General features: G+C 42.8%; 1 protein-coding gene across 1 annotated transcript; it reads right to left on the reverse strand.

The window, feature by feature from the left end:
* Window positions 1-266: 266 nt before the first annotated feature.
* On the reverse strand, window positions 267-11,961 carry prrt1 (proline-rich transmembrane protein 1; the record flags this gene model as incomplete). Its single annotated transcript, XM_080734409.1, has 4 exons — window positions 267-443; window positions 3,902-4,081; window positions 6,132-6,460; window positions 11,943-11,961. 4 exons carry the CDS (start codon window positions 11,959-11,961, stop codon window positions 267-269), a joined length of 705 nt encoding a protein of 234 aa, XP_080590535.1.
* Between the last annotated feature and the right edge of the window lie 2,739 nt (window positions 11,962-14,700).

Genomic DNA, 14,700 nt, shown 5'->3' on the forward strand with positions numbered 1-14,700 from the left:
AAAGTGAGCCCAGTGCAGTGGTTCTCAAAGTGGATTCCAGGGACTCTGTGGGTTCCTTTAGGGGGGGTCTTTAACTCTGACAGCGTACAAACGGAACCAAACGGACCCGCCAGGGTTCGTTTGGTTCCATTTGTACACTGTCTGAGTTAAAATGGGAGACCTTGAAATGTGAACGTTTGAGAAACACTGCTCCAGGTTCGTTGGGAGGTCGTGAGTGCGCGTATCCGACGCGCTGCGTGTGTTGGCGGCGCGGGGGCGCGGCGAGACTAGGGTTCCCAGTCGTCGTCGTGGTGCTGCGAGGCGATGATGATGACCACGGTGAGGATGGTGCACAGCACGATGGAGGCGATGCCCACCGCCAGGCTGATGAAGGAGAAGTTGCGGGCCTCGCGTGAGGCGATCTCCGCCGTCACCATGTCCCCCCTGGCTATGGCCGTGCGCACCTGGAGCCAGGGGAAGAGGCGTTAGACCAGGGACCAGCAGAGAGTGTTAGAGAGGCAGGGGGTGACATTTCTAAAAGGGCCTTTTGGTGGAAATATCGAAAATAGCCGACCTCCAAGCTCACAACGCGTCGCGCTGCGACGCGTTGTGAGCTTGGAGGTCGGCTATTTTGGTGCTTGATACCACACTGAACTAATCAAGTGAATACTGGAGATGTGGCGTACAGCATAAATGTCTATACAGAGAGGGCAATTATTTCAACATAAGATGCTGCATTCAAGTTCAGGAGAGTTTGGACAAGGCAATTCTCTTGAATGCTGCCTTCAAGTACGGCACAGAAAGAGGGTCATTTGCATTTCTTTCACCATAGTAAAAACTGCATTCATGGTCTGCAAAGGGCACTTTTTACAGACAGATAAAAAGGCAAGGGCTCAAGCTCCCTTTGATGTCTATGTGTGCACGTGCCTGTGTTAGACAGAGGTTATATAATATATGAGAGAGAGAGATGTCAGTCATCTCCAAATTTGGACACTGTTTCAGCATGCAGCTGTTACCATGGCGCCGACGCAAGCGCAGTACAGGCGGCGGCAGTTATCTCCAAATTTGGGCACCGTTTAGCTTCAGTGATGTCAGCATGCAGATATAACAGACAGACAGACAGACAGACAGACAGACAGACAGACAGACAGACATTCGGTTGTTTATTATCACAGAATGTTCGCCTATTTTCGTCAAATGTCCGCCATTATCACTGATTGTTCACCTGTTTTTGCTGAATGTGTGCCTATTTTTGCTGAATAATTGTGCACCTATTTTGGTCAAATGTTCACCTATTTATTATGCAATGCCCAGAATAGGGACGGTTTTTAGGTTAACAGGCTGGAACAATACAGATCAAAGCAGCGCCGCCATGTCAACTCAACTAAACTCAAACAAGACCAAATGGGGACATCCATTCTATCCCAGTGTAGTTTACATTAATGCAGCGAGTTTCATGTTGGTCAGCAGAGCACAAACCACCGTTTCACTGTGAACAGACAATCAGAGGTAGAAATCAAGGCGCAACCAGCAGAATCAACGCTTGGATCTCCCATGTCAGGCTCCACTTACTGTAGGTAACTCGTGTGGTCTGATGTCACATGGTTGACACAGAATCAGTTTGTCATAGAATGACTTTGCAATGATTGCTATAACCATGTATATTCCCAGGGGCAGTGTTGGGGAAGTTACTTTGAAAGCGTAACTTGTACAGTTACAAGTAACTCACCATGTCAGTAACTTGATCAAGTTAAAGTTATACCCCTCTGGAGAAATGTAACTTTTTTCAGCGTTAAATTGAGAATGTACATTTGGTTTACATGAAACAAAATATAATATCCTACAAAAAAAGTCACATGCCAGCAGAAATATGCCTCTCAACTGAGTTTTATGTTTTATTTCAAAATGCTTGACATTTTCTGTGTTCCTAATATAAAGTTAAAAAAGAAGAAAATTATGATCTGTTGAGGACATTTGATTGTCAATCTTAACAAAACTTAAATGTAAAATTATAACTTAGCGTGTAACTTCTTGTAACTTGTAACTTGAGCCAAAAATTACCCAAAAGGTATCTCTGTTACTTGACGAGTTACAGAAATATGAATGTAACTCAGTTACCAGCAAGTACAGCAAAATGTAACTTAGTTACGTAACTCAGTTACATGCAACTTTAACTTCCCCAACACTGCCCAGGGGTTGACACTAAGGTCTCAGAGCACACTTGCCCATCGGGTAAGTACAGGTCATGTTCTACTTGCCCAAAGGTCATGCCCACTTGCCTGTAAGGTAAATCATCCATTATAAAAAGATAGGTAAAATTTGAATTACCGTTCAATTTAACACTTATTGTTTTACTTTCTGGGGCTGTGTGATAAATTAAAATGTTACGCTAAATACCTACATAGCTATAAATATGACTATGGGTTATTTATATGTTGTAGTGTAACAACAGTGAAAACAGCACATTATAGGTCAACAGTGCTCTTATTTTACATTCCACAGACCAGAAGACAGTGCTCTGGACACGTTCAGGTGTTTCAACAGATATCTTGTGTTGTGTTTACTAGCCCTTACCCGTTCAAAGATATGAGCTCCAAAATGATGTGCAGTGTGTGGGTTATGGGATACTGTGCACACAGTATATGAGGGATGGAAAGTAACGTTAACTGGTGCTTGCATGATGTAGGAGCATCAATGTAAGAAACCCGTTTCGTTTAATGGCTACAGACCTGCCTGCACCCCCCCCCCCCCCCCCCCCCCCCCCGTGTGTGTGTGTGTGTGTGTGTGTGTGTGTGTGTGGGTTTGTGTGTGATTGTGCATGGCCTGAACAACAGCGCCCCTCCCTTAACATGTGTGGTCACAAAAGGTACTGTAGGCTAAATAGATATAGATACGCCATAAAAATGCTATTATACAGCATACGATTTGTGAAAGTGACAAACGGGCTTTACAGTTATGTCAGGTGTGTTCATATGCTGATGGTGATGCGATTTCAGATCAATTGCTCCAGCCACCGAGGAGAAACGCTGAGACAGACAGACAGACAGACAGACAGACAGACAGACACTCACTCACTCAGACATTCGCAAAATTATAGTATAGATAGATAGATGGTTGCATCCCCTCTCAAACGAGCACTTGAACTCCACCTTCCCGAAAGTGTAATTTACCTGCCAGGGGCAGGTGGGCAACCCTGAGTGTCAAGGCCTGATTGATTCCTATTGTGTGTGTCATGAAAAGGGAGATTCTTTTATGGTCAAATTAGATTTTTACAGTCAGGGTTACCATTATGGAAAGATTCAGGTTGGGATTAGGATTGATTAGGGTGAGATGTTCAGGTTAGGCTTAGTTTTATGAGGGATAGTTATTTTAAGGTTACAGTTAGATTTGTGTTAAATTGTGGCTGTGGTTAGCTTAAGTGAAAATGAAGTTTTCACTGACGAAAACGAAATAAAAACGTAATAAAAACTAAGCTGTGATGACTAAAACTAAGACTAAATATATTTACAATTTCGTCAACAAAATAAAAACTAGACTAAACTGTTGGGAAGGGACTAGTGGAGAAAAGACTAATTTTATGTTTGGTTGCTCTCCTATGTTGCGTGCTGAAAATAGCAGATCTACAAGCTATTTTCTACGAGCTTGTAGATCGGCTATTTTCAGCATGCAAACAAGTGTAAAATCAGTCATTACGATGCCATCAAGGCCCGCCAAAATACATTTTGGTTGACTAAATCAAGTGTAGATTTAGTCGCCTAAAATGACATTCCGTCAACTAAAATTAGACTAAAACTAATACTTTTCAGGTGACTAAATCATGACTAAAACTAAATTACATTTCATTGAAAAGACTATGACTAAAAACTAAATAAAAAATCTCTGTCAAAAACAACAATGTTCCGAAACAGGGAACTTGGCCGACCTGCACTGCTTTGAGGATGGCGATGATGCCCGTGGGCCAGAAGCAGCAGACGGTGGTGAGCACGGCGATGGGCAGGTAGTCGTGGGGCGGGCGGCGCTCCATCAGGGTGATGCTGGGGGGCATCTGCATGGGGGGCATCCCAGGGTGACCCCCTGCTCCGTTGGACATGTAGGGCTGACCCTGAGAGGAGGACACAGTTAGAAAACTGTCGAATAAACTCCCTGTTGCACTTAGAACAACGGACTCACTTGCTAGCTTTCTCCGTGGACTGAAGACTCACCTTTTCAGACTCCACCTAAACCCATAGCACTACTGAAACACTCAATGACCATACAGGAAGCTAGTAAGCATTTGTTTTTAGGTTTTTTAGAATCATTTTCTTTGAAGTGAATAGCTCTTCACCCTGGACTCTGATAGAGGCTTAATTCGCTTTGGATTAAAAGCGTCTGCTAAATGCCTAAACTGTAAACTGTAATGTAAAACTCACACACACACAGCCAATCACAAGCTTCCACTGCTGGAAGCGGGATGTTGTTTTGATACACGTGAATCAGATACATATGGTATGCTCTCAGATTCATTACTTTGTTTACAGATCACAATGGAGCTGCTAAAGAGAAGCACTTACTCCCAGTTCCAGTTTGAAGCAGACAATAGTCCAGACGACCACGAGTCAGGGAGAAACTAGGCACACAGTAACCTACATACCCAGAAGCTGTCACAAGGACACACATTTTCATCGGAAAACCACTGGAAAAAGCATCATGGTGCAAAACCTCAGACTGGCCTATAGCCTACAGTAGGTATAGGGATGGAGCTCGAAACTAGGGCCCGATACGCTTATAGGTTTATCGAGATTGTTATCGAGCATAGCGGTCCATGACGTCATGTTTAAAGGACAACTTTGTTTTTTTACAACAAGAGTTCATATTTTAGATTGTAATAAGAGAAAAGAAAAAGTGAGTGTTAAAATGTTTTCATTTGCTTCGTTCTATTGTTTTATCGCGTTTACCATGCTAAAATGTGGGGCATACGTACGGACGACCATGGTAATCAAATGGCTATTTGCAAAACAGGTTTACCAGGCAGGCAGTGAGTGGTGGGCTTGCGCATCCCCCCTAGATTCAAGTCCAAACGCTACCCTATTCATATGGATAGGCTACTTTAAAACCTACTGTAGGTTTCCAGCGGTGACTATGTGCATTGTGCGTGCGTCAGGCTACATGGCTCCATTACTGTGATAGATGAGATTCGTTCAAAGCAAACTTTTGGTTTCTCTACTGCAGCGCAGTATTTTCTATTTGTTCCATGCGCACATATAGGTGTGCGCACACATCTAAAGGTGTGCGACCGACCACACGTGCACATGACGTCAATAAATGACCATCCGCCCTGAAAAGAAAACCCCAAAGCTCCACTGCATTTAACACCTATTGCACACTAATGAATGATTGTAGATGGTGGTCAACAAATTCACAGTCACAACAACTGGACACCAGTTCTGTTCAGAATTTATCGCCTCATGTCTTTCCACAATATATTAGAAGACGCTCAAGCAGGATCGATAAGATGCTCATTATCAATAAAAATTAAAGAGCTCCATTCCTACCTATAGGTCTGTGCACGGGTTCCCTCGTTAACCCAACGGGTACACATTATTGTGTATCATTATTTTATGCTTTAACTATTGAAAAACACAGATATACAAGCTTGCAGCGCGGCACCGAGTGCCGCGCTGCAAGCTTGTAGATCTGCTATTTTTGAAAAATTGTGAACACACGATTCTATAAATGTCTTTTGAATCCTTCTAAGGTTTTTTGAAAAATCTATGTTTCTATGTCAGCAATCTGGCCAGCCATCGTCAACGAAAAGGTCCTTTTCAGTTAACTGGAGCTCAGTTAGTCTGTTCTTGAGAGACAGCTATGTCAGTGGTTCTCAAACGTTTTCATGTGAAGGACCCCCAAAATGATATGTATTTGGCCACGGACCCCCATCTCAAAATATCTAGCTCCAGGGACCACCCCAGATCAAAATTTTAGTTACAAACGTTCGCTTTAAAAATACATATATTCAAAGATTTGCACACATTTTCACAACTTTTTCAAAAATAGCAGATGGCACTCGGTGCCGCGCTGTGAGCTTGTATATCTGCTATTTTTCAATAGTTAAAGCATTCAATAATTCTAGGCCTAAAATATTTCAAGAGATGCTCCTTCAGGCTCTGACTCACCGAAGCCATGGGGTAGATGGGCACGTAGGCCGTGCAGGGCTGCAGCTGCAGGGGGTAGCCCGAGTAGGGGTAACCTACAGGTGGGTGAGGCAGGGTGCCCGCCGTGGGTCCATGGGTCTGGACAGTGTAGCCCTGAGGGGCCCCCGAGGGCCCCAGAGGGCCACAGTGGAACTGTGTCTCCTGGAGGTATCCCTCTGAGCCCTGGGGTGCAGTGGGAGGGGGGTAGTTGGGCTGAGGGCCCACGTGGGGGTGCTGGAGGAAGCTGGATTCCGGGGGTCCCTGGAGGTAAGGCGGGGGCTGCATGGGCTGACGTCCAGGGTCACCCAGACCTGGATGGCACCAGGAGTTTAAGAGAGAATGAGAAGATGAACAGAGTAGGGCATTCACGAATAGTGATTTTTAGTATTCGAGTTATTCAACCTCAAAGTATTAGAATAGTCGAATATTCAACAGGACTGGCCAAACTGTCAAATATTAAGTAAGCAAGAGGTGAACATTGTGAAAATGGCTGATCTACATGCTCACATGCGAGGCGTTGTGAGCATGTAGATCTGCTATTTTCACAATATTTATCTGTGGAACCGAGTTAAATGTAATACCTACAATTCCAAGTGCTTGTCAGGGTGGGGGTCCCCAGTTCAAATATGTTTATTTTGGGGGTCACGGCCTAATTTCTTTTTTTTTTTTTTTTAAGAAAACAATAAAAAATGTAAATAAGCGAATATTCGACTTCGGTGAACAACATCGAAAAGTGACTTTGATATTTGAATATTCGAATATTTGGTGAATGCCCTTGAACAGAGATAGCAGAGAGAGAGAGATGTGTGTGAAATTGTCTTCTGCCTGACATTTCAGTCCTAATCATCAACATCTGTGTCTCTCTCTCACACACACACACACACACACACACACACACACACACACACACACACACACACACACACACACACACACACACACACACACACACACACACACACACACACACACACACACACACACACACACACACACACACACACACACAACATTATCATCACAGCACAGGAAAATAGCATGAATGGGGAATACAAAAGTTTTCATCTAGACCGAGGGTACAAATGAATCCTGTCAAATGGAAGCCTCAGAGATAAAAGCTGATGGCATCAGAGCTGGTGCACCGAGGACAATATCCTGCAGGAGGTTACACGTCATGTTAGCTGACAAGGGGAACAGAACCGCACGCTCATGGAAAAGAACAAGATCATGGGAAGACAGAAAGAGAGGTTGGCTGGCGGGACAGAAAATACAGATTTGGAGGGACAGAATGGCAGAGTAAGCATAAATATAGGAGTGAGGGCAGGGGCGTCAGTTGGGTATGGCAGGGGTATGCAGCTGCCATACCCTGGGTCCAGGGGGGTCCAGGGGGGTCCAGGGGTATGCAGCTGCCATACCCTGGGTCCAGGGGGGTCCAGGGGGGTCCAGGGGTATGCAGCTGCCATACCCTGGGTCCAGGGGGGTCCAGGGGGGTCCAGGGGTAGAACAAGGACGCCAGCACTCACTTTAGAATGAATTCTTCTTGTTTATTAAAGGGTATCACCCCCAGCAGCCGTCAGAACATACGGACGTTTCGGCCAGCAGGCCTTCCTCAGCGTGTAAACTGAAGACATATACACATTGTGTCACTTATAAAGGGGACCTTGGTGTCACACACAGAACGGTCCGAGTGAAACAAATTTCATTTTCTTCAATGTACAAGTAGTTCCCAACATTTTCTTTCTTTATACATGTTTTTAAATATACCACGGGGTCATATTAAACAAGAGAAAAAAAGAGAAAAAAATATACAAGAAATAAGAAAAACATTAATTCCATTTTTAAAAAACAAGTTTTCAACCCAATACCATTGTCTGTGCAGGTCAGGGACCCCAATATAACGACAGACTCATACTGACTCAAAAACCTATACAGGTCGAAAAATAGAAAAATAGAAAACTTTAAAGACACACTTAAGTGTTACTCACACTTCCTTCAGAGAGAGGAACTACGTAAACTAGAAAGTCCACAAAATTCAGTATTTTTTAGAAATTAAGAATTTCAAGCATCAAGTCTTGTAAATTTCACAAAAAACATCCCAACAGTAGCTCTTCATTGAGCCCCTTCGGATGCTCAGTTTGGAGGGTGTGGATCCACCATGCCTCTCTCTGAAGGAGTAATTTATCACGATCCAGGGATTTATCACGGTCCAGGGGTATGCAGCTGCCATACCCTGGGTCCAGGGGGGTCCAGGGGTATGCAGCTGCCATACCCTGGGTCCAGGGGGGTCCAGGGGTATGCAGCTGCCATACCCTGGGTCCAGGAGGGGAAATGAAAGTTAATTTTAAACATAAATCCATGAATGTCTCTTTGTCTATCTGCGCTGGTTATTATTTTGTTAAATTACAGTAAAATAACTACAAATGCAACATCTTACAAAATGGTCACTTTAATTTAATGTTCTCATCATCTTGACAGAATGGTATATATATTCCCAGGTTCTGCAGGTCAGCTGCACAGGTGCAATGCATTATTGTTAATTGTGGCACGTTTACTAACATGCTAAGTTTAGCTGCACTTGAACGACCATTCCATGCAGGCTGCCATATCCAGCCCAAGAAACCGTAGAAACCTGTGTAAAAAACTGACAAGTCTTTTTTTTATTTATTTTTTTAGACATTGTGAAAATAGCCGATCTACATGCTCACAACACCTCGCAGCGTGAGGCGTTGTGAGCATGTAGATCTGCTATTTTCACAATAGAACCGTGTTATCCAAAATGTAATGCCTATTTTCCATCTTTGCCATACCCTAGCTTTTGCTGAACTGACGCCACTGAGTGAGGGCGAGGGAGATGGAGAGAGAGCGAGAGAGAGAGAGAGAGAGAGAGAGAGAGAGAGAGAGAGAGAGAGAGAGAGAACAAGTGCGAGGATGCAGTAGGTGGAGGACAGGGATGGAGGGATGTGGTTGAGTGATGAGAGATGACTTGTGCTTGAGGACACGTCGTTACATAAGTTACTAGCAGTGATGAGCACACACACACACACACACACACACACACACACACACACACACACACACACACACACACACACAACACAAACACAAACACACACACACACACACACACACACACACACACACACACACACACACACACACACACACACACACACACACACACACAGTCATTCGGCTGAGCGACCTTTGTTGAAGCTTTTCCATGATGTTATTGTGACATCCGCTGTTAGCAGGGATGGGACGACACGTGATATTATCGTTTATCGCGATAAAGAACACTCACGATAATCGTATCGTGGAGATTTCAATTATCGTGATGTCGTCCTCCGTCATGCACTGTCTGGGATCAATTCTCCTTTTATTTGCCAAGCCGTACATATCCGGTACCACTTCTTAAACCCTCTAGAATTGGTAAAAGGGACTTAAAATATACGTACTTGATACAGTCTTTTTTTCACTCTATCAAATGTCTTTGCCAAAAAATAACCGATCTACAAGTTTACTTACAACGCGTTGTGAGCTTGTAGATCGGCTATTTTTTGGAAACGTTCTGCCCCAGGATGATGGATTATCGCGATAATATCGTAAATCGCGATTTCTTTGGTCACAATAATGGTGATATGACATGTTCATATCGTCCCACCCCTAGCTGATAGGCAATAACAGCAGCAGCTAATCCAGACTGAGAATAAGGAAGCTGTCTTTGATTAAAATCCCATTGGAAATAATCAAACTTGAAAATATTAGATTTCCTGTGTCAGATCTCAATGAGTGATAAAAACTAAGATGAGCAGAGAAAAGCCTTTAGTCTTTAAATACACTCAAGGCAGGTACTGTAAGTGCAGCACAGGAAGTACTTTCAAACAATCAGACAGACAGACAGACACTCTGTGTGTGTGTGTGTGTGTGTGTGTGTGTGTGTGTGTGTGTGTGTGTGTGTGTGTGTGTGTGTGTGTGTGTGTGTGTGTGTGTGTGTGTGTGCGCGCGCGTGCGTGCGTGTGTGTGTGTGTGTAGTTAAAGTGCACTAAAAGTATATTACTGTAACTGTAACAGTGTTAACAGTGGCATTAGAAGGTATGATGAATCTAAATATAGTCACATACTTTGACAACAACAATCTATGGGTAAATATGAAAAGTTAAGGAGCTTCTTCCATCTTGGAAAAAGAGTGAGCCTGTCTTGTGTTATATAAGACAACAAAAAGGGCAGCCTGGAGCTCTCTATAACATCAATGGTGTGGGAAACAATTCAACGCTTCTATTCTAAGTATTCTTCCTAATCCAAGTAACAGTTGTATGTAAAACAGGTACAAGAATATGTATACTTTCAAACAGGCCTATATGTCTATATATCTATGTTTCTATAACATAAATCGTCCCTAAGTGTTTTTTTGTTTTGCTTTTTAAAGATTATCCAAAGAGTACACGTTCAAGTTACTAAAATAGAACAACTCTTTGTTTTTATATTTTCTCCCATTCCTCTCCTCCCACCCACCATCCTTCCCCACAATGCCGGAAATACGCACAAACGAGAAACTATACATACACACCCAATCAAATGATTTGGGTAAGGACACAAAGAGAACAAATTCTCTTCAGCCAAAGTGATTTTAAAAGATAGGCCTACATGACCTAAGGACATCTTTTTTAATTAGTGGGTGTGGAAGTTCCTCAATCATCAGGTGATAGAGTGGGAAAGGGTTCCCAGTTCGATCCCTGCCTCATGGCTTTTGTATCCTGACTCCTTGAGCAACTTAAGGCACTGAATTGAACCCACAACTTGAGTACTGTAGGTTGGTGTCCTGAATAGTTGCATCCACTGTCAGTGTATGCATGTAATTGCACATTGTAAAAATGCTTTGCACTAAAGGTGCAATAAAGAAATGTGTGCACCATAACACTTATCATTTAGTGCCCTTTGTTCCAGTGAATGGAAATCTTAATGCTATACAGCTTATTTGACATTCTAGAGTAGGCTAGTGCTTTATTGGCAACATTTTATGGAAGGCTGTGTCCTGTTTCAGAATGTCAAATCCCCCATACATAAATGGTTTGTTGATATCAGTGAGGAAAGAACCTGACAGGCCTGCTCTAACCCTATCAAACACATTTAGAATGAAGTGGAACAGGAACACATATGAGCGAGGCCCAGTCGCCCTATGTAGCCTATATGATAGCAACCAGCAACCCAACTAATAAAAAGCCAAAGATTAATTATAGTGGATACATGTTAGGCTACCGCTACAGTATAAGTAAGGGACCATTTAACCTCGAGAGCATTGATGAAGTCAGACAGACACACTGTTTGGCAAGAATCCGGGAAAACGACAGAAATTAAGCACTAGACTAGGCACTTTACGCACGCACGCACACACACACGCACGCGCACGCGCACACACACACACACACACACACACACACACACACACACACACACACACAGTCTCTCTCTCATCATAACGAAATGTAGGCCCGAAGATGGAAGAGAGAAGCGCGATGCGCTGCTGTGCAGATGAAAAGCAGATGTGGGGATGTTGAAAAACAGAGAGGCTGAATATGCAGATGTTCTTCTCGCATCAGTACCAGTCTCCCCAGAACAGGCTATGATTGATGCCTTCAAGCCGAAAACAAAAAACAAAAAAAAACGTGTAGCCCACAATTCGCAGTGGGATAAACAGTGGGGGATGGGAAGGAAAGTGGCTCAATTAGGCGATCAATTACAGCGGTGACAGAAAATCCGCAACATGGCACGATCATGTGTAAAAATAAAACCTACCGTGTTTCTCCGAAGCCATGCTCTTCTACGGTCTGATAGGATCTCCTCCTGATCGGATGAAAGATGAATTTCCCTCAGTTGCGTCAAAGATCCGGTGGAAGCCAAAACGGACGGGAGTTTTAGTCCAAATAATTAGAACCCATCTTCGGCTCTCTTCATCTCAGCATCTGGGATAATATTACATTAACTTTTATTTTTTTTAAACGGATGATCCGTCCAAATCTGACTGCGAGGTGCAGCTGGATGTGCTCGCTGTTCTCCCCGCTGCCTTTGTGTAGCTGTGCTAGATCCACCACCACAACAGTGGGAGACACGGCTCTCCCCAAACGCATCGCGTTACATTGAATTAATCAGTCACAGAGATATCGGTCTTAAAGTGACAGCTTCAGACTCACTGGGTTGGAACATCCTGCTTGAGAGAATCAGCTTAACTGGATTTTTATTATGAAATCACACCATATTTCACTAAAGACCCAATGTCGTTTTTATATAATTGCCATACTGTATTTGAATACAACTAAACTAATACAAACAATATTAGAAGAATTATATTTCTACCAATATATGGCCTGAAGACTCCTCTTCAGACTCCACCTAAACCCATAGCACTACTGTAACTGTTCCCTCAATGACCATACAAGAAGCTAGATAGCATTTTTAGGTTTTAGAAACGTTTTATTTTTTTACTGATTAGGTGCAGTCTAACTATGTTATTGACATTCCTATGCATTGTTATATTGTTGATGTACTGACATATTATCTCGCTTATTATATTGATGTATTACCTGCTTATTGTAAGTCGCTTTGGACTAAAAGCGTCTCCTAAATGCCTAAATTGTAAATTGATGTAGAATTCATATACCAACCAATATATTTCAATAGAAATATAGATGATTTAATCCTTTCGTTGTTTCCTTTGCATTTAACACAAAACAAAGGAGAAGGCATGTGTTTTCTGACAGCAAGTTTTATTACTCTACAATAAATTACACCCAAAATGTATTTTTCATTCAAATAGCATCACTTTGGTCTGTACTTTAAGAGCATTCCCTTTCCATGTGGAGGGATTCTGTGGGACCCAGTATGGAATCCCAACAGAATTATCTGTATTTCCCAGATCATGTAAACATTAAAATGTTTATTAGGCACATATTCATCCATGCACACACACACACACACACACACACACACACACACACACACACACACGCACGCACGCACACACACACACACACGCACGCACGCACACACACAACCTGTGCAGTCTCTTTCTCTCCCCCCACTTTCACACCCTCTCTACATCTGTTGAGACTTTGGAATGGCTCGCCTCAGGACAGAGTTTGCATATTAAAACATGAATGAATTCGCTGAAGTCTGAGAACTAACAGTAGACGTGTGTTGTGCAGCATGGTCCAAGACTCACTAGCTTTGTCTGATGGCAGGGTAACGAACAACATGCTAATTATCCCATTTAGGCCTAGAATTATTGAATGCTTTAACCCAGGGGTGGGCAACTTTAATGATGGAGAGGGCCACTACATTTTCACACTCACGCCAGAGGGCCACAATGCATTATAGCAAAAATAGCCGATCTACACGCTCAAAACGTGTTGCAGTGCGACGCGTTTTGAGCTTGTAGATTGGCTATTTTTGCTGTTTTTGAATTGGAATCCTGAAAAGTAACTTCTTTTTGTTTTAATTTCAAATGCATTTATATGTTCTTATGTTAATTTATGAACTTAAATACAAATACATTGGACATAACAAATACAATAACATTTTAATACTAGTCATTTAGCTACAGCGGTTAATTTTTCCATGTTTTGAATTGGAACAGCTGAAATCAATAATATATCAGTACTCCAATATAAACCTGCGGGCCGCATTAAGTGAAGGTGGGGGCCGCATGTGGCCCCCGGGCCGCCAGTTGCCCATGTATGCTTTAACCGGTGAAAAATAGCAGATATACAAGCTCACAGCGCGACACCGAGTTTGTAACTCAAATTTTGCTTCTGGGTGGTCCCTGGAACTAAATATTTTGAGATGGGGGTCCGTGGCCAAATACATATCATTTTGGGGGTCCTTCACATGAAAAGGTTTGAGAACCATTGACATACAGTAGTAGTCTCTCAAGAACAGACTAACTGAGCTCCAGTTAAGTGAAAATGACCTTTTCTTTGACGATGGCTGGCCAGATTGCTGACATAGAAACATAGGTTTTTCAAAAAGTCTTAGAAGGATTCAAAAGACACTTATAGAATCGGGTCAAAATTCAAATTTTCAAGATTTTTCAAAAATAGCAGATCTACAAGCTCGCAGCGCGGCACTCGGTGCCGCGCTGTGAGCTTGTATATCTGCTATTTTTCAATAGTTAAAGCATCAAATAATGATACACAATAATGTGTACCCGTTCTAAATGGGTTTTTAATATCCACTTAAACCCTAATAATTTGTTGTCCAGGGTCATGCAGGGGTCTGTACATAGTCCCCTTGTTTTTGCCTTTCTGCAAAGCCATAGTTCCCAGCCCATGAACGATGGTAAAATGAATGGGAAGTCATTTCTGTGTTTGGGAGGGGTGGGGCTTCTACAGTATGAAGCATATGATGGCTTGGTGTCACTTGATGCATTTGTTCATTGAAATGTCTCGACGTTGTTCTTTAACTGAGAAGGTTGTGCCAATTCATGGGTTTCATTGGTAGTCCTAAACGGCCATGTTGAGGAGGACCAACACAGGTATTTCAATTTGTCTGACTGGCA

This window comes from Nannobrachium achirus, assembly GCF_963921795.1.
Source record: "Nannobrachium achirus genome assembly, chromosome: 10".
In the NCBI taxonomy this organism is placed as follows: Eukaryota; Metazoa; Chordata; class Actinopteri; order Myctophiformes; family Myctophidae; genus Nannobrachium; species Nannobrachium achirus.